This window comes from Annulohypoxylon truncatum (genome assembly GCF_022578515.1).
Source record: "Annulohypoxylon truncatum strain CBS 140777 unplaced genomic scaffold F4807scaffold_14, whole genome shotgun sequence".
NCBI lineage: Eukaryota > Fungi > Ascomycota > Sordariomycetes > Xylariales > Hypoxylaceae > Annulohypoxylon > Annulohypoxylon truncatum.
The window spans coordinates 639,946-663,585 of record NW_025953800.1 but is presented as its reverse complement, the minus strand read 5'-3'; the positions used below and the strand labels follow the sequence as shown (position 1 = coordinate 663,585).

Here is a 23,640-nt window from a genome sequence, read left to right as displayed (position 1 = left end):
ATGGAGCTGCTACCGACCTAGGTACCTGCCTACCTAGCCATTTCATTCCAACCCTTTCCGAAAATTCGCCTCATTTGGTAGGAAGCTTGTCGGAATGCTTGGCTAGCGGGAAACGACACCTCCCCATAGGTACCTATGCACATATCCGTCCTTACATCGTCGTCATCGCTAACATCATATTCGCAAGGCAAACCAAATCAAGCAAAAACGATCATAATCACAATCTCCAATCCCCTATTATTCGCTCCTACATAAACTGCCTAGCATCCTAGTCATCTAGTCTACTCAAGCAGTCCAACCCCGCTCTCATACACACAACTACATCCCCCCACAAATATATGAACTCGTCCGCGGCACCTCCAACCCTCAACTCCGACCCTTCTATAATAACCATAAACGTAGAAACGTAACGTAATCATCCTCTCGTAACGCCGTGCTAGGTCGTAGAAGGAGCGAATATTCGACGTACAAAAAACTGTTATGTGACCCATACAAGTCATACAAACTATACAGGCGTTCCCATTCTCTCCAATGTCAAACGTGGCGTGCTCTTATTTAGTCCAACCGTGTTATCTTGTTGAGCGCCGTATGGTACCTTGTGCGGTTCGAGTTTATACGTTCGGTCGCCTAAAATTGTCCAAATAATCATAGCACAAGGAACTTTATATAAGCGGGATATCACCACACGATGCTGCCGTGTCACCAGCCCATTAATCCTCAGGCGTCTTAGCCTGTAGCACCGAAGCAGGTCATCATCTTGCCTTCTCTACCTCTCTATACAACACCAAAAAGCCATACTCGGAGCTGAGGACTCGAACCGGGATACAAGGTCTATCTAGATCTTCACCATCGTCTCATTCACATTCGTCCTTAGATGCATGTTCTACTGGAACGTGCCTCTAATCTTGGCGTAAAGGTCCGTGTCGAAGAAGTTATAATCTGCGTCGAGCTCGCAGAATTCGTGCGCTCTTAGCAAACGCTCAGCCGTTGGGCGGTCTCTAGGGTCACTATTTCCTTGTTAGTAAAAACACCCCCATATTATTAAGTCACGAAAAAGAGTCACGTACACAGTGAAGCAGTCCAACATGAACCCCAGAGCATAGGGGCTAATAGTGTCGCGTACGTCGTCCGTAATTGGCGGCGTCTCTCCGTTCGCGATCTTGTAGATTGCACCAACAGCCTCTTCCTTGCTCCAAGGTCTCCTGCCCGCGAACATCTCTAAGACGACGCACCCTAAACTCCAGATGTCGACCTTTGCGCTGTACCCTTCGCCCTGGGATCGGATCACTTCCGGCGCCATCCAGAACACAGAACCCTGCATCGAGTTGGTCTTGTCGTTGCCGTATATATTGTCTGTTTTCTTGCTGATGCCGAAATCCGAAATCTTGCAAGTCCCGTCTACATCCAGCAGAATATTGTCGGCCTTTAGATCTCGGTGCAGAATACCCTCACGGTGCAGGTATGCTAGACCTGAGAGTGTCTGCCTAGTCAACGAGCTAACCACCGGCTCCTCAAATTTTCCGTGTTTGCGCAAACACGACCCAATACTACCACCAGAAATATACTCCAAGAAGATGCTAATGCTTGTCTCCTTCCTCTCGCAGCCGAGATATTGCACAATATTGACGTGATCTAGATTCTGCATCGTGTCAATTTCCTGGTCCAAGGCCTTCAGAAGTTCCTTCATCTTGTTTTTATCTCCAGCCGCAGCTTTGGGATTGACTTCGACTTCCTTGACGGCCAGGAATTCACCTGTCGTAGCATTCATACCCAAGTACACACGTCCGTAGGTACCCTTACCGATGAGCTCACCCTTGAACCATCGGAATGTCGTTTGCCGCTTTGGCAGAACGTCCTGTGGAATTTGCGGTACAATCATTGACCCACGCTCGGGGCGAATTTGAACGACATTAGCGCCAAACATCTTCGTACTCTTCCGGCGTTGGATCATCGACGACGCTCCGGCCCCGCCACTGGCCGTAGTTGTGGTGAATCGCTTGTTCGCTTCATGAGCCCCACGCGCTACCTCTCGGATGGACTTCATACGGCCAAGACCGCTTGAGCGCTGCATGTTTCGGGTCGCAACCGAAGCAATCGAAGGGGGACGCTCTAGCGCCTTAAGAGTCGATTCGTCGGAACCGAGTGTGTCGCTCTCATTATACACCGACGATCTCGTAGTACCAGTCCCGGTAGCAGGTATAAGTGGTTCAATGTTCAAAGTGGATGCTGCTGCTTTACCATTTCCACTCGGAAGCTCCTCGTGCTCATTTATGGGCGATACCGGCAACTCATTCTCGTCTAGCACAGGCTGATCCAGGTCGAGTTCCGGGAAGAAAGCATCAAGGTTGCTGAGCAAAGCCTCGGGAGGTGGACGGTTGGCCCACACACCACGATCGACGAACGACTTCCGGCGATTAAGCTTGCTATCGTCAGACTGCCATTGGTCCGAGCCCGGAGTTCCTGGTGTGCGGCGGTGAGAGTCCCGTCCGCTCCGGATACTTCCATCGTCGTCCTCCAAATCAGGCGTATTAGACGAGCCTGGAGAAGCATTAAATGTAACCGACAGACCTTTCTTAGACCTCGAAGTCTTGACCCTCAAGTTCGGTTTCTTGCTGTCACTGGATTCCGAGTCGCTATCGAGGACACTTGTCTCGTTGCGGCTCGGTTGTTTACGTACCGCCTTCTTTGACGGCTGTCTCCCCCTCATCGGAATAGCAAAAAGACCATCGTCCGAATCGTCGCCCGACTCTTCGTTCGTTGGCTTAGCAGGCGCTGCTGGCTTGGAAAACTGCACATCTGTCTCGGTGAAGTCCACATCGGGGCCGTGGGATTTTCGGCGGGGGGGACCTGTAGGATTTCCTTGGCTGGCGGGAGCTCCTGGGGCGGGGTGTGCCGTGCTCGGACTAAGATCACCGGGAGAGGGCGCTCGTTGTGCTATTTCACGCATTTTAGTAATCGGCTCTAGCTGTGTTGTGCCCCGGTTACCAAGAGATGGGGGGGTGTCACCGGGAGAGTAGTCTGGAACAACGAATGGTATGTCACCACGGCCCCAAGTTAGAGAGCCGGGTGAACCAGACCTTGACCGAGAACTGCTACGTCCCGAGGCTGTCGTGCCAAAATCAACGCTTGCCATTGCTCCCTTACCTTTCTGTTCCACTATTTCCGCTGCTGGTGCAGGTACGGGCGCAGGTGCCGATGTATTTCTGGGAGACACCGACCGTTGTTGCGGTACCGCGGTTGATGGGCGACCTAGTCGGCCCCAGGCACTTCCCATATTCACCAAAGCGCCAAGGGCCGATCCTGCCGGCGGAGAAGGGGGCCCACCAGGTCGATTCTGATATGCACCTTGGTTCGCCGCACCTGTCGAAGTGGATGGCCGCCTGGGACTAGGAAATCCATCTAGACTACCTTGGGATGGCCGCATGTTGTGGCCGGTCTTCTTACTCAGTGAATTCGCCTTGATTAGGGTAGCGGTCTCAACGACTGGCGGCGCGGGTGCTTTCCTCTGCGGGAAGAGGTTATCCGGTTTCTTGTCGTCAAATGGCGAGAGACGCGGGTGGTCAAAATCCACATTCCTACCGACAATTCCAGTCTGGGGAGATATTTCATGAGGAGAAGATTCTTTAATGGCTTGCCTTCGTTTAGCAAGATATGCTGCTTGTTGCTTTTCCACTTCGGCTCGATACTCGTTAGCCTTGGCGGCCAGTTCGGCGTCATTTGGCGGTGAACCGGCTGAAAGCGTATTGGTCCTCGAAGTGGGAGGCGACGAGCTTGACCTGGTACGACCATTGAGGTGAGCATAAGCGTCCTCGTTTATGTTAGAACCAGGGGCTAGATAACCGGGCGACAGTGCCGCCGGGTGGGCGAGACCGCCATTGCTGGGTTTGCCGATCTTAATGAAGAATTTTAGAGTGCCGTGAGCATCGCCCTTGTTGCGTTTATGAATCCACAAGCTCTGATCCTCCAACGCCTCGTCATGCGTTTCGCGACCTAACTCAGTTAAAAATATCTCGAACCCTCTTGGGTCAGGGAGTCCTAGATGTGTGCAGATATTAGAGCGTAGATCTGCGGCTGTATCACAGTCGGTGACATCGCATAGTCTATAATTCCAGCCATCCAATGTGACGAGGATAAATACTCGAGGCCCATTTTTATTACGTCTGAATGTCGGGGCTGAGTCTTGAACGGCTTCTGGTGGGGGGGTTCCAAACCGAGGCCTCAGCAGGTTGGGACTCGTAGGCGAATTTGCATCGTCAGGCGAAGGGTAGGAGCCATCATCTTTCTGTTTGTTCTTTTTCTTTAAAAAGCTTAAGAAGCTCTTGTTATCCCTCGCAGAAGACGGTTCTGCCGAACCAGGCCTGTTATCGTTTTCAGCATGTTTTCCGTCGGCATTGTAACGTCGATCGCCGCGACTAGCATGAATCATATCCCCAATCCCACTCATGCCATTTCGGAGTAGCTGACCTGCTTCAGGCGGGACACCAGATCCGTATATTGCCGCGTTCGAGGAAACGGAGTCGGTGCTATTTCTGGATTTGTGATGAAACCTGCTAGAGGGAGACAAGCTTCCTGAAGAAGGCTGAGGCTGGGGTAGGAATGCGGTCGATAGTTTCGGGCTAGATCCAGGGCTGTCACTTCGCAGCGCAGCTCGGTAATTTCCATCTCCATGCTCACTTAAGCTTGGGCTTAGCTTGCGACTGCTTTCAATATCAATATTCTTTAGCATGGCACGGTGGTTGGAGTCCGAGCTCATCGGGTTATTGAGAGTTGGCATAGTCGTAGATCGAGACTGAGAAAATCCCCTGATGCTGGAGCCGAACTTGATAGGAGTATTGGGAGACTCCGCGTCTGTGCCAGCACTCTGTGCATGAGCACTAGCAAGGGATTCCTTACTGGCGTGAGATGGCAACGATTTGGCGCTGTCGACTGGTTTCCCAGTAACTATACTTCGTATAAGGCGGCGCATCCGCTTCCCCTCTTCCCTTTCTCGGGGCTGATCCCAATTGGTATTATTATTGACACACTCCTGCGCCAATCGGGGATAGACGAGCTGATGCATCATACCAAAATTTCCACGGCCGCCCTTTTGACTACCAAGCTCGAGGAACTGTGCTCCGTGAATGTTGAGGTTCTTAAACGTCTCTTGCCATTCTTTGGAGAAGTGGTTCGCGGCAAGCCATAACAGTACATGATCTAAAGGCCACTTAGCTGCTAGTTCGGGAGGAATCTCGGAGTGAACATTGGTGGAATTCGAGGTTGTCGACAACATCCGGTTATTAAATGCATTGGCGTATAGCAGCCCACGGTTGGGATCATCCATTGACATAGTATTCATGCTGCTCATGGTATTCACGCTACTCGTCTGGCTAGAGGGCCAGGAGCTTTGGGTAGTGCTTGTTGACTGGGTCGCCGAATCATCCGGGAAGAAACCAGGTATACCAACACCCTCCCCGTAGGTATCGCCTCCCGGTATATACGTTGCAGATACCATCGCCTCATTCGCATCGTTTCCGGGTCTGTACGTGCCCGACATAAGCTCGGCCGGCGGAGGGGGTGGAGGGATGGAAAGAGTCCCATTTGAAGCCTGGGAATGGAGTTTCGGATTATATGTTGGGACAGGACCGCCCGCAGGCGGAGGAGGAATCGCGAAGCTGGGCTGCCCATTGTACGTACGGCCCCAGTTGTTTTGCCACGGAGGCTGCGGACCTAGAGCGCTATTTGGCGGAGGACCGGGCGGCGGAGGCAGCACGACGCCGCCGGTTGCTGAAGGGGCACTCGGGTATCTAGGTGGCGGAGGCGGGATATTTAACATAGTATTAAGCTGCCCGGGCTGACCAGCGATGGGTGGCGACATGGGCGGAGGCGGCGGGACCTGAAACGGCCTTGCCTGATTCTGTTGGGTATTGGAATACATGTTGAATATGGGATACGGAATAGCACGGCATGAATCGCTTTAGCCGAGCGTATGGCTGCGAACGAACAGCCAAGTTCGTATCGGGATCGCCCAGTGTGGTTGTGATCGAGTATCCGGAAGATCGTCTAGACAATGAGGGTTCAAAGAGAGAAGTCGAGTGATGAGCAACAACAAGACTAAGCAAGAGAAATAGTAGGCGAATGTAATAATGGGGCTTCTTTCACGATACGAGAAGATCGTCAAGTGTCGGCCGAGACGGACGGACACGGTCAACGGTCAACGGTCGAAGGTCGAGTGATCACCAGCCTTCCGATCTCGTCCTCAAGATAGATAATCGAAGGGACAATATAGCAATCGATGAATCAATTCATATGTTGAGTAGTTTTCCGAATGGATGGGAGGGCAGAATGTCTAGTCAAAAGAGAATTCTGCGTGAGGCCCCGGTCACGATTTGGGTAAAGTAGCGACAGCGATAGCAGCGAGCACCATGGCTAGGTAATTAATGAATATTGATATTATAGTATCGAATTATAGTTGTTTTACAATATATCGTATTGATCGCCGTTGTTGTCTTCGTTCGTCGTTCGTCGTGTTCGGCGTCGTCGTCTTTTAGCGGGGAGATATATTAAGTGGGAAAGTTATGAAGTTGGTTATTTTAGCGTGGATGTGAATGTGTAGCGTTGGTGTCTTGGTGAGTTAGTGGGTCAGCATCAAGGTTGGCAAGGACGAAGATCAGTTGTTTGGTGCGAACCCTTGGAAGCCAAGAAAGCGTCAAGGGTTGTTTTGTGTTTTACGTCGGTGGTCCTACCTACATGGAAGCATGGGATACACGGCTACCTCGTACATGGGGCTACTACGTACAAAAGTCGAGGCAGTTCCCAGCACTAGTCGCCTCCGCTCCGCAGGGGAAGCCTTTACGCTAGCCCTCACTCCACGTCGTACCTTCCTACCGTAGCGTGAAAGCCCGGCGGCTACGCGCTTACAGGCAACGAGGGGTGGAAATCATTGTGACGATTTGGGTTTAGTGCCAATCATGATACAGGTATCGTACATACATATGGTAGGTATATAGTACATATCCCGATGTACTCCATCTTCGTTTTCTGGCTTGTAATATCAACATGAATCTTTAATACGGAGTATAACATATAACATAAGATATTAGCAAGTTCAAGCATTTCCAGTACGAATACGTCTGAATGAGACCAACTCTAAGGCAAGGAAAATATGATTGGGGATTGGATGAGGTCAGGAAGGTGCAAGACAACCGTTACAAGGGGCGAGATAAAATTTTAATCCAGAAACCAATTGAATTTCCATCAATCACCTACAATGAATTGTGGGTTTCATTGGTTAGATATCCATTCTTTTCTTGCTTCCTCATCAACACGGAGACGAAAATCAAATTTGTGAAATTACAATTAACCAATTTTTCATCTTATTATTACGGAATGTTCTCCCTATTAGTCCATCGCATACCATTATCATCCGTTCTTCGAACGAGAAGCTCAAGTAGACGAGCAAGTAGATATACAAGAAACCATCTTAGGACCGTGTAACTCTGCAAGTTGACAACCATCAGTAAATGTAGATAGGTAGATGGAAGGGACGCGCATCATCCTATTTGCTTGATGCGCTGGATGCATCGCATTCGTCAACCCTATCCTATTCGGTCCATTCCTAGAGCGAAGCACCCGCATCTGCAGGACTGCGACATGGCTTTAACCTCAATGCGGGTAGATCGGCATGGTAAGTATCCCGAGACTTCGGTAGAAATAACTATTGGGATCTTATCTCACAAGTACCGATGCTTCTATTGCCTCTATGTATGTAACTGTTAAAACAGAATATCAAAGATGGTCAATAGGTCTTTTCATACCAGGTACTCCAGATGAGATATTTGATATAAGTTTTAGTGGCATATTGTAACGGGTTTCTCTTACCCCTTTTTTTAATAAGGCACCAAAGAGGCTATTTTCAAGGAACACTAAATCCAAAGGAATACCCAAGTAACATCGTGGAAGCATCAGCTTTGGGTCGTAGGATCTCGTGGTAGTAATCTTTATGAGGCTCAAGTAAAGCTGAGCCACTACATCGAAGGCTAAGACGACGTATAAAACACATCCTGCGTCTTTGAGTTTCTCGCAAATTCCATCCACGTGTCTGTGATCGCTACTTTAGACACTTCGGGGTTCACCGTTGGGGGCCGATTCTTAAAACATTTAAGATGACTTAGGTACCTGATGTGCCTTGCAGAAAAGCGTCGGAATCGCAGAGACATGCAGTTTAATTTGTCTTGATCGAGATTATTCCCTCGTCTCACATGCCTGGCATTGTAAGCCGTGCAACCCAAAACCCCCAACACCTTGATGAGCATCCTCCAAGCTAGATGAATACCTGGTAGGTAGGTATACTTAAAGTAACCAGCATCGCAGAACTCAGCCGTAAAAGCCGCAAAAATTATTAAATACATATACTTCCACATATACTTCCACAACCGTGACGCCGATCACATGACGATACAATCTTTAAAGCTGGACATGTATGATTCCTGACATTGCTGTAGGTATCCGGCCTCCTCAGCTGTGCCTGCCAGGGTGTTGTGCGGGCGTATTACGCCCGTCACTTTGAGACTTTGTTTACCATCGCCGTGCCACCACCGGAGCTTTTGAATCCACGTGCGTTCTTCATCGTCTGTGCTGATCTCCCATTTGCCCGAGCTGACAGTTACGATGCATTGGTCCTTGGGGAAATGATATTCTGGCAGAAATACGGTCGTGGGGAAATCTCCAGATTCAGCCTTGGTTCCCTCAATTTCCATTGTGAACTCGCAATTCTTGAGGTCAAAGGTATAATCTATGATCGGTCCATTAGTAGTTATCGGTGCAGGGCGGACATAAGCTTCAGCAGCGCGATATCCGGGGGCGTTAGTCAATTCAGGATTTTGGCTCGTCGGAGTTGACGCGATTGAAGGGTTTGTCATAACACGCTTCAAATTACCAGGAGTCACCGAGGATTCATCATCAACTTCTTTTCTAGTAGTAACTGATTTCGCGAGACTAGAGGTTGACCGATTGAGCTCAGGCGAATGCGGGAGAGGAGAAACTGGCAACGTCTGGTCATCAACCGAAAAGATGGATAAATCTTCCCCATTCCATTGGTCACCTCGTTGATGGTCATTCTGAGCATAGCGTCAGTAGCTAAACAAAATCAATGAGAAATGCAGGTGAATCTTACCGTCGCGCAGTATAGCCACAACGTGTATCCCTCCATCAATGCCCCCTCAACAGCAAAGTGATTCGCGTCCATAGCCGCGGACTGGCTTGAATAATCGCCTGTCTTGTAGGCATATTTTTCATCCATATCATATGGGATACCAAATTCGGTGAGAATACACGGGTGGTTTCCCATATAGTCCTGACCTTCCTGCCTCATAGCCGCCAGCTGTTCTTTGAAGCTGTTTCGGATGGCCGTCTCGCCAATTTTAATAGCGAAAGCCGGGTGCCAGTAACGGCCACGAAGAACCCCAAAGACGTCTACATTCCATGTCCGATTCCACTTCTTAGTCATGAGAGTGATGCCGTCATAGTAATGCGGTGCGTAAACCATCCTCGGGTCGTCATCTTCGGTACCTTTAATACTTGGGGGTACTTCTAGGGTTGGCGGTTGGCACAGCATAATCGCATCTTTGTGGATGCCCCTTATAGCATCCCGATATTTGCGATAGAACGCCATGAAGTATGTGTTCGTGAATGTATGGAAGTCCAGTTTATCGCCACTGGTTGGGTGCTTCTCAAAGTAGTTCTTTCGTAAAAGCGCATCTGTGGAGGGATCCCATACTCCGTGTTGGGCCCAGACACATTCCCCTAGTCTCCAGTCAGGATCCCGTTTCCAACCGTATCGAGACTCGTCATAATCTGCTGGTAGCCACGCCTGTTCGCCGTGAGGATCGATCAAAACGCGCCCGGTCTTGTATGGACCTAAACCTCCCATATCCCACGTATCAACTTCGCATGCTCGCCCGGAGCCCGTCAGGATGGCCTGCCATAGGGTTGGGGACGACCCCTTTTTGAGTTGTTGTTCGCTTGGGATGACGCTCAAGTCCACGTGCCCAATCATCCCTCTGCCAGGCTCGTTTAAACTCTCCCACCCAAAAACGATATCATTTTCAATGCCCCCAGCTTCATGTATACGGTTCGCCAGGTGTTGGCAAGCACGTATGAAGTGTCCTTGGAGATAGTCCTGGATATTAATGCCATCAATTATACATTTCGGGGCGAAATCTCGTCCGCCGAAGAAGAGAGTGAATATCGTCGCTGCAGCTAGTCGGTAATAGTTTGTAGACCAGATCATCTTTGGGAAATTCTCGGTGTCGGGATACGTATTATGTACGATAGCGGCCTCGGTGGCGGCGAAGCTCTGGGGATTCAGTCCGCAAGCGTAAATCGTCCACATGGGTGCACCAGATCCGCCACAATACCGCGACCACTAGTTAATTATCATAGTTAGTATGTACCTGTGCACGTCGTTTCTATATATATCAGCATTGGAAGCACATACAACATCCTGGTGAGGGTCCATGAATATGTAAAAGCCATAGTCTTTGGCCGCTTTCAAAACATCGATCGTGTGCTGGATCCAGACCTCATCGTACCTCCCCGGCCCGGCAGCCTCGATAGCTTCCCACGTAAAGACATAGCGAATGGTATTGTACCCGAAACGCTTCAAGCGGGAAAAGTGAATGTGCGCATCTTCTTTTCGAAAAGGCCGGCTGTGAAATTTGACGTTGTCGCCATCGAAGAAATCTTGGGCGACATGCGAAGGTACGTCGGGTTGACTAGGGAGCTTAGCGTCGCCAGCGACATTGATGCCCCTTAACAGGACATGTCTCCCATGCACGTCCTGGAAATGGCCATCCTCGATAATCAATCGCAGTGAGGAAGCCATGAAGAGTCGTCCAGAGAATGCGAGATGCGAGAGTCTCAAACAAGCAATCGTCGATAGTTATGAAAATATGAAAATACCAGAGGCGACTCCCACGGAAATACTTTGTACTGTCGTAGGATTCCAGACCGATTGGTACTAAGAGGATACACCTATGCAACACGGAACACGGATGTTACTACGGCCCCGAGCCTAATCAACCGGCGATGACGTCTGTGCAAGGATTAAGCGAAGGGGAGTGCTTCGGGAGTACAGAGTACATAGGGATATCGTATCAGTCTAAAGGGATCAGAGGAAATACTAATCAATGATCAGTGGGAGAAATGAGAAGTTTTATAATCGAGAAAAGTATACAACTTAGAGTTGATGCATGTACTTAACCCAATTCGTTCAACTCTTCTGCTTGATAAACACGAATGTGCAGCTGATCGACACATATGTAGAATGTCGGAAGTAGAAGATAAAGTGACCTTGAGTGACATCCCACTAGTTGATTTACTAGCGCATGTGAGAGGTGAGAGGCGCCAACATTGAAACGATGCGACAACCCAATATGAGCCGATGTTCTCCCGGCATAATTCCATATCCATGCAAGCTTAGTAAGGAGCGAACTAGGTAGCTGAACTTAATGTTTCCGGAGTTTTGCCGCGGGCCACTTTTTATTGCTACACCAGAAATTGAGAGTGATACGTCAAACCAATAACTTAAAATTAAATCCGATGATGAAATGACACACACTCATCCCTCATGCCACTTCCGTCCCACATCTGGTCTCACCAAGACATGAACGCCGGCATCCCTGATGCACCTCCTCTAAGATGGCGAGCATCAAGGCCTCATTGAAGGCTATTATGGATGCCATTCGCCAACAAAAATGGGACGATGCTCTAGCACAGACCGAAAATGTCATCGCCAGAGATGCGCGTAATTACCAAGCGTACGTAGCCTTGTCTACCTATAGAACACTCATCACAGAATCTAACGTCCATCTCAGCCATGTATACAAGGCCTTCGCCTTGGACAAGAAGAACCAATCGGAACTGGCCGAAGCCGCCTACCTAACTGCTATCGGTATTCGATCCGATGCTCAAGCATGGCAAGGCTTAATTAAGATTTACGAGAAGCAAGGCTCGAAGGCCGTCCAGAAATATCAGCTAGCTGCTCTCAAGCTTGCAGAAATCTACAGAGATTCCAATGACATGTACAAGTGTCAGGACGTCGTTGACAAATTTATTGACTTCGCTCGTGCCTGTGGCGATCGAGCTCAATACGTCCAGGCCCTTCATCTCATACTTCCTAATAGTCCCATATATCCTGCTCTGGAAGGCCGTGTTCCTCATCCTGCCAAAACTTACGAGACAATAGCTCAGATCCTGGAGGTGGACGAGAAGAAACGCATCAACACGCTCATCGGTGAGCGCCGTACACGATTGGGAGCTAAGCTTAGTGAAGTCACCCTCGAGGTCAACAGAGAAGTTCTATGTCAAAGTGAGCTATGCAATATCTACGAACAGCTCACGCTTTGGGCTCAAGATGACGATGTCCGACGCCAATATGAGGAGAAATTGCTTCAATTTCGATACGACCGCCTTCTGGTTACCCCACCCCCAGGCAAACCTGCCGAGCTTCAAGTGGTTCAGAAGCTGGCGAATGATATGGTTATCATCAAGCACCCTTTTAAGCTTGCTTGGGACATAGCGGTCGAATGGCGTGATCACAAAGAGATTAAGGACTGGGACGTCAATGTACTCAATGAATATTGTTCCTTCTTCCCGGATAGTGATCTCTATCGCGTCTTGACCGGGTTCATGACGAGCGACTTGTCGCCTTTTCCGAAGAAAGCGGCAGAGGCTCCGGCTCCCGCCCAGATATCTGGGGCGGATGACGAAAGCTCAGATGATGAGGATGGCGGCGCGCCGACCTCGGTGATACCGTACACTGATGAGGACAGGCTCTTAATGATGACTGAGGGTATCTCGACTACTAAATCGCTTCTTGCCCACAGACTGATGGGCGAATACTACCAGCATCTCGAAGAGCACGAAAGCAATGTCGAACTTATGAGGAAGGCAATGAAAATCATGGTTGCGGAAACGGACAAGACGGGTAAAGTCTTCGCGAATGCCAACCAATCTTTTATGCTCTATTTGGGTACTGCATTGGTGTTCTATCAATCTCCGAGAAATCACGGCGAAGCCAAATTCCTTTTTGATAAGGTGCTAGAAACAGATCCTACATCGACATCGGCTATGATCGGTGTCGGTCTAATTTATGAGGAAGAGGAGGAGTTCGACCAGGCGATTGATTTCCTGGGACGAGCACTCGAAGGCGATAGTGGCAACCTCCGTGTACGTGCTGAGGTCGGATGGTTATATGCGCTGAAGGGAGATTATACGCGCGGCAAGGCAGAACTCGAATCACTTTTGCCACTGATGCTGCGTGCTTCGGTTTCCAAGGATTTACTGGCACAGACACAGTACCGACTAGGTTGCTGTGTTTGGAATATTGATACTTCGAAATCTGCTAGGAAAAGCCGCACTGGTGCCTACGCGTACTTCCTAGATGCGTTGAAGAGTAACTTCAACTATGCGCCGGCGTATAGTAGTCTCGGTATCTACTATGCAGATTATGCCAAAGACAAAAAAAGGGCTCGGAGATGCTTTCTCAAGGCCGTTGAGCTCTCCTCGGCTGAAGTCGAATCTGCTGAAAGGCTTGCACGATCATTCGCCGATGACGGGGATTGGGACCGAGTCGAACTTGTGGCACAACGAGTGGTGGATTCGGGCAAAGTTAGGCCCCCTCCTGGATCCAAGAAGAAGGGGATTAGTTGGCCTCTATCTGCTTTGGGAGTGGCTGAACTTAATAAGCAAGATTATGCCAAAGCTATCGTGTCATTTCAACAAGCATTACGAATAGCTCCCGCAGACTACCATTCGTGGGTCGGTCTCGGGGAAAGCTACCATAATTCTGGACGATATATCTCTGCGACCAAAGCGATTCAAAATGCCCAGAAATTTGAGGAGCGTGAGGATGGCGACAAGCTCGGAGATACTTGGTTTACTAAGTATATGCTCGCTAATGTTAAGCGCGAGCTTGGCGAATTTGACGATGCTATTTCTCTATATCGCGAGGTCATATCGGCACGACCGGGCGAAGAGGGTGTCGCCATAGCTTTAATGCAAACCATGGTTGAAAATGCCCTGGATTGTGTTGAGAAGGGCTTGTTCGGAAAATCAGCCGAGCTAGCCACCGAAGCTTTATCTTTTGCCCTCACTGTTCCCACTCACATAGCTACCACGTTCAACTTCTGGAAGGCAGTTGGCGATTCATGTTCTATCTTCTCTTCTGTCCAAAGTCACATACATGATTTCCCTACTGACAGCATTCGAACACTACTCAACCTAGGCTCCGAAGAAAAATCCGCCTACGCAGCGTTAGAGGACGTTGATGGTGTGGGCAAAGGTGTTATCTTAGCTGAAGGCATCTTTCCAGACGACGAACAGCTTGGAGTGGATCTCACGAGAAGTCTTCATGCAACTATTCTGGCTCACAAGCGAGCAATCTACGAGTCGGCTAATGACATTCATGCTCAAGCTGTTGCATATTATAACCTAGGCTGGGCCGAAAATCGAGCTCACCTCTGTCTTCCTTCCGAGCTTCGTGTCCAATCCAGCAGGTACCAGAAGGCTGCCATTCGATGCTTCAAGCGCGCTATAGAACTTGAAGCCGGCAACCCAGAATTTTGGAATTCGCTAGGTGTTGTCACGAGCGAAATCAATCCCTCTGTAGCGCAGCATGCATTCGTCCGGAGTCTATTTCTCAATGAACGAAGCGCACATGCATGGTCGAATCTTGGGACTTTGGCACTGCTTCAGAATGATATTCAACTCGCAAATGAGGCCTTTACGCGAGCTCAATCCAATGACCCTGATTATGCCCATGCCTGGCTAGGCCAAGGCTTTGTTGCACTTTTATACGGTGACACCAAAGAAGCGCGTGGTCTTTTCACTCACGCAATGGACATCTCGGAGTCATCTTCACTTTTAACTAGGCGTCAGTATCCAACGTCCTTATTCGACCATATCCTGACAAACCCCCCGAATTTAAGCGTTACGTCTCTTATCCAACCGCTATTCGCTCTCGCCCAACTACGACATCTTAATCCGCAAGGCCTTTCTTACCAGCATCTTTCGACTCTATATCAAGAGCGAACCCACGACAACCTGAGAGCGATAGATACACTCGAGAAAGCTTGCGAACAACTGGAGGCAGACTATGAAGCTACCGAGTCTGCAGAGTCTCTTGCGCGATTTGCCTTAGCTAAGACAGATCTCGCGCGGTCGTACCTCTCAGCCGGTGAATATGCGAAGGCTTCTGAGTGCGGGGAGATGGCTTTGCAGTTGAGCAGCGATGAGTCTGCGAATGAGCTTACGGCTGAGCAACGCAAGAGAGCTCGACTATCAGCACATCTGACTGTTGGCCTAGCTGAGTATTTCTCTGGGAATGTCGAAGCAGCCGTGTCGTACTTCGAGACTGCGCTTGACGAGTCTGATGGCAACCCTGATGCTGTCTGCGTTCTAGCTCAGATGTTGTGGGCTACGGGTACTGAAGAAGCTAGAGAAAGGGCACGCACTATACTATTTGACGTGATTGAGAAGGACTCAACCCACGTACAATCCGTACTTCTCCTAGGGATCATCGCGTTGCTAGACGAGGATGAGGAGTCGCTAGAAGCCGTGACTTCAGAGCTCCAAACACTTCGCACCAGTGATAAGGTCACCGATGCAGAACATTCTCAAATTGGAGAGGTATTCCGTGCCGTTGCTGCCTTATCGGAGAACAGCTCGGATGAAGACGTCTTAACTCAACTCCAAAACGACGTTATGTTATACCCACATTTACCATACGGATGGTCTAGGTTAGCCGATGTTAGTAGGGAAGAATATCCAGCAGACATGGCCCTGAAGGTAGCATTGAAAGCTATTCCACCAAGAGGTGAACTTGGAGCTGTGGACCTTGCTGATGCATATGCTGGAACCGGGAAAGCCGCTGATGCTCAGACTGCAATCTTCATCGCTCCCTGGAATAGTAGTGGTTGGGAATCCTTAGGTAGTGTGGTCGCCTCCTAAAATCGCACTACTGGTTCTCGGTATGTTACAACCCTTTTCCCCCTCTGTTACCTGGTGTTATGGTGTTGTGATGATATATGGATACCCTAAACATGTTTCAAGACGGGGCTGAGATCTTCATTGATGCATAAATATCCAATCTGATGCGGGACACCACTCATCGAACTTTATTTTTCCAAAACTATTTCTCGGATGGTTAGCTAACCACTCTTTAGGCACACTTGATACCACCATTCAACGTATGGCCGGGCTTGGGTTGAATGTATGACGTTGAACACATATTGATGAATGAATGGTTGAATGATATAAGGAATAAGAACTCACCTTATGTGAGAATGGATGATGGCTATGACTACGTGCATACCACGGCGCAGTACCAACCTGATCCTTGAGATACGCTTTGGAGTCACGCCCGTAGCTATTAGCACCTTAATTTAGCATTATTTCAGATGTAAGGTCATGAACGTCACATCATTCTTACTTCGTGCCCATCATGTAGTAACGTACCTAGTAAGTCATCGTGAGATATGTACGTACCTACCTAATTATGATAGAACTCTCGACAGGCTCGCATCGACAGAGGTTAGGGCCTCAACAAGTCGAGATAGGTGAACACAATGCGACCGTTTATATCCAATCAATATGTCGAAGAAGCCTTAATTGCCTCAGGTCCTATCAAATGAGAATATCTCGGCTGACTTAGTCTAACCATATTCGATGCTTTGCCACGTCGAATTCAAACATAACTACCTTCTGGTAGACAACACAGTATCCAGTCAACCCCATTCCTACCTAGGTAGGTTATGCAATAAATAGGCTCATACCCACTCAACCCACTCTTATAGAGTAGCATTGTCAATAAAGGGAATGGTCCTACGGATGCCTACACTGGAACAAAACTTAGCTCCCAGCTGAAACTACGATCAGCACGTCGCATCACCTTACCAAATATTCATAGGCTACTAAATCTATAATTGATTGGGGAGTTGCGGGTGAAAGGTGCCACGATACAGACTCAGCAGGTGGGGGGAAAAGAACGCAGCTGCGTGAGGAGCTCTTAGTTCTCCTTTCCGAGGATTACGACGCATATATAGGTAGACAATGCTTTCTTCCTAAGCTATTCGAAGGCTAGCCGCCAATAGACCTTCCAAAGATCGAGCTCTGGTTCTAGTAAGTGGTCTTCTTTCATCTTGCAAGTCCTTTCTCTTCATGATGGGTTGTTGCTCCTCAAGACAGACCATGGAAATTTCAGGAGGGGGTGAAATGCAGAATATTGCTCAAAAGTCTAGTATAAACGTAAATAATCTCTGCTCGCGATGTACGGAAATTAATTGGAGGGGCATAATACAGCAGGCGTGCGAGGCACCCGTACGACAGGTCATTCACTGGCCGCCCCAGGACGATATGTCTGCATCGCCACAGAGCTTTGAACCAGAAGAAAGCTATCTTCTCAAGATTGAGGTTTCGGAGTTGAAAGACAACTGTCCAGTTTGTCTCTTATTTTCCGCTCTTGCCAGGGAAGAGGAACGTCATGGTCATAAAGTTGAACAGTTCACATTTCAAAGAGAGGATGCAGAGAATTTCTACGGCGATGCAAATACACTGTATCCAAGACCTTATGGTACTATGGACTACCAAGATCCGGAATTGTCCATTGCCAATGAGTCATGGTGCAGCGATGTTGTTCTAGGTCTCGCGATACAGGAGAGTGCGATCGGTTCTAATGACGTTTCGAGAACTCTCCGGAAAATAGACCCGGCGAAGATCAATATCGACCTTTTGAAATATTGGGTTTCGACATGTTATGACCAACATGGAAAAGATTGCAACCCGGCCGAATCCGAGCTGATACCTTCCCTCCGTGTCATTGACGTACGTACGGGAATCATTGAGAAAGCCCAACCCAGATGCAAATATGTTGCTCTGAGTTACGTTTGGGGTAGCTCACAGCCGCCTAAAAATAACTCTCAGAATGGCCAGGGCCGAGGCCTGTTAGATATAGCCCCAGAAACTATTAAGGATGCGGCCTGGCTCACCGAGGAGTTGGGGTATCGATATATATGGATTGATAGGTATTGCATTCCGCAGGACGATCCCCAAGCTAAACACGACCAAATTCAAAGAATGGATCTAATATACCAACAGGCAGAATTGACTATTATCGCTGCTGCAGGCGAAGGTCCTGAGTTCGGGCTCCCAGGGATCGGTGATAGAAAGCGTGACGCACAGCTTTCCGCAAAAGTGGACAGGGATACTTACCTTGTCTCAACTGAGCCAATGTGCGAGTCTTTCTTTATGTCAAAGTGGATCACAAGAGGCTGGACGTACCAAGAGTCAATTTGTTCTCGAAGATGTGTGGTTTTCACCAAAAAGGAGATGTTCTTTCAATGTAAGGGGACGGCTTGTCGGGAGACAGTACGTGAGCCGGGAAGTAAGGATTTCTTCATCGGCAGGCTAGACGAAGGCCCAATAAGCTTACGAGGACAGAAATTGACTGTATGGGACCATATCGAGATGTACTGTCACCGGCAATTATCCTTCGACAGCGATGCTCTGAATGGAATTCTTGGAATCTTCCGGCTTCACCAGCAGAGTGAGGACTCAGTGTATCACTTTTGGGGGATTCCTTTCTCCGCCAAGGATATTGAGTCAGTCGAACAAGGTTTCCTTGCCAGTCTTTGTTGGACATCTGAAATTGACCCGGAATCTACGACTGGTGTTAGAGAGATTCGTCGTCAAGGCTTCCCAAGCTGGTCCTGGACCGGGTGGAAAACGCCAATCAGACGGGTTTTTAATGAATACAGGAGACCTCCGCCTTTAGATGGCAAAGTTTCGGTTCATTTCAATGATGGATCAATCTTGGGGTTCCAGGATGCTTTTGAGCGGAATATAAAGAAAAGCGAGTTTGAAAGGCTTCCAAAGTTTCTCAATATTGAGTGTTGGACTTTTGAACTTCAATCTAACGTCCTAGAACTATGCCAGGAGAACCCTGGTGATGGAAGTTTCGATGTATGGGTTTGGCCAGCCGGCAATTCCGCACTAGATGAGAAGTCGAGAATTGCGATGTCCCTATCACTAGATGGAGACATTCCACCTGACCTCTTGTCTAACTCGAACGGGCGATTATTGGGCCTTGTCTTCGAAAGCAGGGAGAAAGTCATAGTACCCAGGCATTCTCTAGAGTCATGTGAAGTTGTCGCAGATTTTGTGATAATAGTCATGAAGAAAGGAGATTATTATGAACGGATCGGGTTTATTCAACTCCATCATAATGGGCTTAATCGGATATCTACCACAACTTTCAAGCGCATCACACGACACGGCTCCTCGATCCATTCAGATAGCTCACTGTCTTTCCCTCCTATTAACTTTGATGATCACGACGTGTTTCGTATCGAGAATTGGCTTCCAAGGGAGTTCACTTGGCGGGAGATCAGAATTGGGTGATAGCATTTTCTTCTAGGCGTGGATTGAATGAGAACCATGCGTCTAGGCTTTATTTACACGACTCTTACCATAGAATGACTCTATTTTTGAGTAAGAAATCTTCCAAGAACGTGAGGTTTGATACTCCACATACAGCATTCCTTGATAATGTCCGAGTAGAGTATCCACATCAACGCATTTCCCTGCTGAGATTAGAATGGTGAAACTCCAAAGCTCTCTATTTCGTGCGGTGAAAATCGCGAGAAGTATGAAATTTAAAGAAATAATTTTAGCTCTCAGGGCCAAAGAAATTTATAGAGAAGCCTTAGGGACGTGTTAGTGACGCAAGTAGTCATCACGGGGTTTAGGGGGATTTCATCTCCCAAATCTTCTGGCCTGAATGCTTAGAACCTCGCATCTCGTCGCAAAATGTTAAATAATGTTGACTAGATCCTAGATATCAAACCCATTTTCGTACCATACTAACTGAGCATATGTATATACTGCTAAAAGAACCAGTGGTCTGCTTTAATATTGATAGTATTGTATTGTAGGTAGTGGTAGGTGGCTGCATTTTGATAGTACGTCTGACCATGAAGAGGGAACAGAGTGTGCACCATGAAGCAATGTGCATGGGCGGAAGATATGAAGTATAAGAAAATAATGGAGATTGGGATAAAAAGGAAACAGATATGAGAATTTGAACGTGAATGAAAAAAAAAAGTGAAAAGGTCAAGTAAATGCTACAAGAAAAAAAAAAGGCAAGTGGTTGATTTGAACAGCGAACCTCTAGGCAAAAAAGTTCACCAGGAGTGACTTCTTAAACCCTGATTATGAAAGACTCGGTACAGGCCGAATTTTTCTACCCACCTTAATGCGCTGGACCATGCAGGCCGAAATCACTACGCGGCAGGTGATGAAACTTTTTACAATTATAGATTATATGTCTACCTACGCGCAGGGACCAATCACGCGACATGGCATGCGTTGCCCTGGCGGCTGGCTTGGGATGAAGTCATAGGCCCTCGTACAGCTATGACCGTCGTTACCTTACCTACTTACTCGGAATGACGTAGTTGAGGCAGTGACTCACACGAAATCCATGATAATAGTGATAAGAATCTAATGTACTATGTCGTTACTATACGACCCTTGAGACCATACGTGAAGCCTTTGAGATATTTTCGTATATTAAGCTTCAACGACCTGCCTACCTACAGCTGACTTTGTATACTCAGTTTCTCAAATCGAGATCTTATAGTAGATTATTATTTCTTCCATTCTTTCCATAAAGAGATTCCCTTTCTGCCGTCCACGCGGACGAGGACACAGTCTTAATGCTGCCCCGTAAATCATAAACAGTTGAAACTGCTTCATGTTTCCTTAACAAGAACCCGACTAGTACTTCTATGGACGCGCTATCTTATAACAATCGACGAACCAGAAGGTTTAGATGATGAAGGAAATAGGGGGCGAAGGTGTATCAATTATCCTATTCAACCTACTACATAGGTAGTGTTATGTTTACCCAGCAGGTCATTACCCCCATTCAATAGGCAGTCTCCCCACTTGATAGGACAAGGAATAAGGAAAGACGCAGATGCACATAGAAGCAATATTTGGGAAGTGCCACACAATTGTATGAATGATAAGAAGTGTATACACAATGGCATGTTGTATGCTTAAGCCCTACTGATGACTAAGCAAACCCTATTTATTGATTACCTAAGCCACTTAGATAGCGATTTGTTGGGCGAAAGTGGGAGACCGACAGCTGAAACATATTCACATAGGTAGTGAGACTAATTTCTATCATAGGACAATTAATTACTGTCTAGAAACTTTTGTTATTAGCCCGTGGAGCAGTAGTCTATTTACATAACTGCTAGTGGAAAGAACAAGCAAGCGGGCGACCGCGCGTGGTATCTCAAGACAAGCGAGAAGTCCACGCCAATCATGACTCGTGAAATTTTGCCAAACTCCATGCCCCTATTATTCCGAAAGAATAGCCACACACGAAATACACCACTGTCTGGCACCCAAATTAGCCAAGTTCTCATTGACCAGCACCCTCCACTGTTGCAATTCAATCCTGTAAATGAACCGTGTATAGAAACGTTCAACCAAGGAGTTGCAACCCGGTTGAAGACCAGCTTTCTAAAACCCAGTATAATCAGAATGTTCTATCCGGTCTTATTAGAACTCCTTAAGGACCTCGGTCCTCTTCAACTTAACGTTTCATGTTCATGCTAAGAACATGAGGAAGAGGGATCGGTGTTTCCTTCTTTGGCTTGAATGCGGCCTTCTTGTCAGTCTTGGCCTTGTCGTTGTTGGCAGCCTTTTGCACCTTCGAGGGTGTATCTATAGCAGTCGGTGCCGGAGATGATTGTGCCACGACTGGTGCTTGAATAGGTGTTTCCTTGAAGCTCGATGCCTTTGCCGCGGCCGACTTAGAAGTCTTAGCTCGCTTTGCAGATTTTCCTCGAGATTGAGGTTCATGCGCAGTAATAGGCTGTTCACCTTCTTGACTAGCCTGTTTTCTCTTAAGCTGTCCATTGACTGCAATTGACTGCTTAGAGTTCTTCGAACCCTTCGGCTCACCCGCCGAGATTGACGGGACGCTCTGCCATGTGGGAGTGGGGACTCCAATAGGAGTGAAACGAGGTTTCAGACCTTGGGGCTGCTCTCGTATAGCCTTGGGTATCGCCGCGTAGTCGTCGGTAGCGGTAGCGCTAACGGCACCACCCGGGCCGAACTTAGCAATGCGACGCAAATGTACCGTCGAATCAATGCCGCGGTTCACTAACATCTATTAGAAATCCTCTATGTATGAAGGGTTATAATGCACAACTTACAGGCAGCGTACTTATCACCACCCTGTGACGGGATGAGAAGTTGAATTTGCGTGCTAGTAGCATGCGATTCTAAGTCCAACCCATACTCATCTCCTTGGTGACTTAGCAGCGCCTCTCCAGTTGTTGCCTTGGATAGGTCGATCTCCATATCCTTTAATACCGTGATTGGTAGTGAAGCTGGCGCTGTAAAATACCACACTTGCTTGCCTTCTAGATTGGTATTATTGAAGAAATCAGCGACTTCCTTGGCGGGGTTGTCGGAGGAAGCCTTGCGGAGAACGAAATTAGAATTATCAATCCATGCGGGCCTTGACCTAAACATTGCAATGTCAGTCTAGAATACTTCATGGGTGTCAAGGGGGAAGAAAACTTACATTTGGGAAGTCGAACTTTGGGCAGTAGAATTTCCATTGACAGCTACCGCGTTGCCATCAACATCCATGGCGTCATGGGTAGATTCCTCATCAGCGTCAGAGGAATTACTCTCGCTATCATCATCGCTAGATGACTCGGTCTCGACAGGTTGCTGTGCATTCGTCGCCTCGTCTTCGCTTTCATCCTCACTAGAAGTATCACTCTCCGATCCACCGTCGTCCTTGTTTGCTGTTCTTTCGTTGGCAGCGGTTTTTTGTGCGGGGCGATCACCAGAGTCAGAGCTCTGAGAGTCGGAGTCGGATTCAGAGTCGGCTTCGGATTCGGATCCGTCAGCGCCGAGCACAACGGATTTGGCGGCTTTGGCTGTAGAGGACTCATTCGCACTTGGTGTAGACTTTGTCGGTTGTGATTTCTCAGGAATGGGCTTTTGTTGGACACTTTTGCGCTTGCTTTCCTGCTTCTCAGCATACTTCTTTCGAGCAGCCTCGATGTCAACCTCGCTGTCACTGTCACTCTCATCGCTTCCATCAGAGCTGGTATCGTCACTCGCATCACTATCGCTAGCCTGGGCGAACTTCTTCGCACTTTGTGGTTTATTAGAATTGGGCGTAGAGTTTGTCGCAGCTTTCTGGTCGCGGACGTGCGACACCAGAGAGGCTAAAGACGCGATGGGAACGCGAGCACGATGCTTCGCCATCGTGAATATCTGCACCGGGTGGTGAACAGACGGTGTGAAATTAAATACGGTAGGTGAGCGCAAAATGTGACGGAGAAATGAGGTTAGAAGGTTGAGTAGGAAGGAATGGAGGAGTGTATCGGATCAAAAGAAATCCATCCAAATGGTAAGAGCGCTCGGATGAGAATTGAGAGCTCAATGTTTGGATGAGGTAAAAGTGGGAAGGTCGTGGTTGAAAAAAGATTAAGAGGTGTAGAGTGAACGAATTGACTTTCACACCATGACCGTCCAAAAGTTTTTTTTGGAGCTTTCAAAATGATA

General features: G+C 48.1%; 6 protein-coding genes across 6 annotated transcripts; 2 read left to right on the top strand and 4 right to left on the bottom strand.

Annotated features, from left to right (window-relative positions):
- Positions 1–691: 691 nt before the first annotated feature.
- Positions 692–6,241, bottom strand: F4807DRAFT_73803 (uncharacterized protein). Its single transcript, XM_048003422.1, has 2 exons — positions 1,068–6,241; positions 692–1,007 (listed from the first exon to the last, which is right to left on the bottom strand). The coding sequence occupies exons 1-2, from the start codon at positions 5,912–5,914 to the stop codon at positions 884–886; spliced, it is 4,971 nt and encodes a 1,656-aa protein (XP_047854762.1). The 5' UTR covers positions 5,915–6,241; the 3' UTR covers positions 692–883.
- Positions 6,242–7,959: 1,718 nt separating this feature from the next.
- On the bottom strand, positions 7,960–8,533 carry F4807DRAFT_73774 (uncharacterized protein). The gene has a single exon (XM_048003420.1). The coding sequence runs from the start codon at positions 8,397–8,399 to the stop codon at positions 8,016–8,018; it is 384 nt and encodes a 127-aa protein (XP_047854761.1). The 5' UTR covers positions 8,400–8,533; the 3' UTR covers positions 7,960–8,015.
- On the bottom strand, positions 7,962–11,271 carry F4807DRAFT_424355 (glycoside hydrolase family 5 protein). Its single transcript, XM_047997871.1, has 3 exons — positions 10,475–11,271; positions 9,152–10,402; positions 7,962–9,095 (listed from the first exon to the last, which is right to left on the bottom strand). Exons 1-3 carry the CDS (start codon positions 10,859–10,861, stop codon positions 8,424–8,426), a joined length of 2,310 nt encoding a protein of 769 aa, XP_047854760.1. The 5' UTR covers positions 10,862–11,271; the 3' UTR covers positions 7,962–8,423.
- Positions 11,272–11,561: 290 nt separating this feature from the next.
- On the top strand, positions 11,562–16,217 carry F4807DRAFT_73764 (tetratricopeptide). Its single transcript, XM_048003419.1, has 2 exons — positions 11,562–11,795; positions 11,853–16,217. The coding sequence occupies exons 1-2, from the start codon at positions 11,677–11,679 to the stop codon at positions 15,985–15,987; spliced, it is 4,254 nt and encodes a 1,417-aa protein (XP_047854759.1). The 5' UTR covers positions 11,562–11,676; the 3' UTR covers positions 15,988–16,217.
- Positions 16,218–16,851: 634 nt separating this feature from the next.
- F4807DRAFT_424350 (heterokaryon incompatibility protein-domain-containing protein) lies at positions 16,852–19,532 on the top strand. Its single transcript, XM_047997870.1, has one exon. It carries the CDS (start codon positions 17,197–17,199, stop codon positions 19,432–19,434), a length of 2,238 nt encoding a protein of 745 aa, XP_047854758.1. The 5' UTR covers positions 16,852–17,196; the 3' UTR covers positions 19,435–19,532.
- A 1,687-nt stretch (positions 19,533–21,219) lies between these two features.
- F4807DRAFT_424346 (DNA-directed RNA polymerase I subunit RPA34.5-domain-containing protein) lies at positions 21,220–23,609 on the bottom strand. Its single transcript, XM_047997869.1, has 3 exons — positions 22,643–23,609; positions 22,269–22,582; positions 21,220–22,215 (listed from the first exon to the last, which is right to left on the bottom strand). The coding sequence occupies exons 1-3, from the start codon at positions 23,338–23,340 to the stop codon at positions 21,644–21,646; spliced, it is 1,584 nt and encodes a 527-aa protein (XP_047854757.1). The 5' UTR covers positions 23,341–23,609; the 3' UTR covers positions 21,220–21,643.
- Positions 23,610–23,640: the final 31 nt, after the last annotated feature.

Bases quoted from the DNA above. Each gene is read 5' to 3' on its own strand.
- F4807DRAFT_424355 (XM_047997871.1), bottom strand. From the start codon at position 10,861: ATGGCTTCCTCACTGCGATTGATTATCGAGGATGGCCATTTCCAGGAC. The intron at 10,403-10,474 runs GTATGTGCTTCC...ATAATTAACTAG, and splicing joins TGGACCCTCACCAGGATGTT to TGGTCGCGGTATTGTGGCGG. The intron at 9,096-9,151 runs GTAAGATTCACC...CGCTATGCTCAG, and splicing joins TGTGGCTATACTGCGCGACG to AATGACCATCAACGAGGTGA.
- F4807DRAFT_73764 (XM_048003419.1), top strand. From the start codon at position 11,677: ATGGCGAGCATCAAGGCCTCATTGAAGGCTATTATGGATGCCATTCGC. The intron at 11,796-11,852 runs GTACGTAGCCTT...CGTCCATCTCAG, and splicing joins GATGCGCGTAATTACCAAGC to CCATGTATACAAGGCCTTCG.
- F4807DRAFT_73803 (XM_048003422.1), bottom strand. From the start codon at position 5,914: ATGTATTCCAATACCCAACAGAATCAGGCAAGGCCGTTTCAGGTCCCG. The intron at 1,008-1,067 runs GTACGTGACTCT...ACAAGGAAATAG, and splicing joins ATGTTGGACTGCTTCACTGT to TGACCCTAGAGACCGCCCAA.
- F4807DRAFT_424346 (XM_047997869.1), bottom strand. From the start codon at position 23,340: ATGGCGAAGCATCGTGCTCGCGTTCCCATCGCGTCTTTAGCCTCTCTG. The intron at 22,583-22,642 runs GTAAGTTTTCTT...TGCAATGTTTAG, and splicing joins CAAAGTTCGACTTCCCAAAT to GTCAAGGCCCGCATGGATTG. The intron at 22,216-22,268 runs GTAAGTTGTGCA...AATAGATGTTAG, and splicing joins TGGTGATAAGTACGCTGCCT to TGAACCGCGGCATTGATTCG.
- F4807DRAFT_73774 (XM_048003420.1), bottom strand. From the start codon at position 8,399: ATGTGGAAGTATATGTATTTAATAATTTTTGCGGCTTTTACGGCTGAG.
- F4807DRAFT_424350 (XM_047997870.1), top strand. From the start codon at position 17,197: ATGATGGGTTGTTGCTCCTCAAGACAGACCATGGAAATTTCAGGAGGG.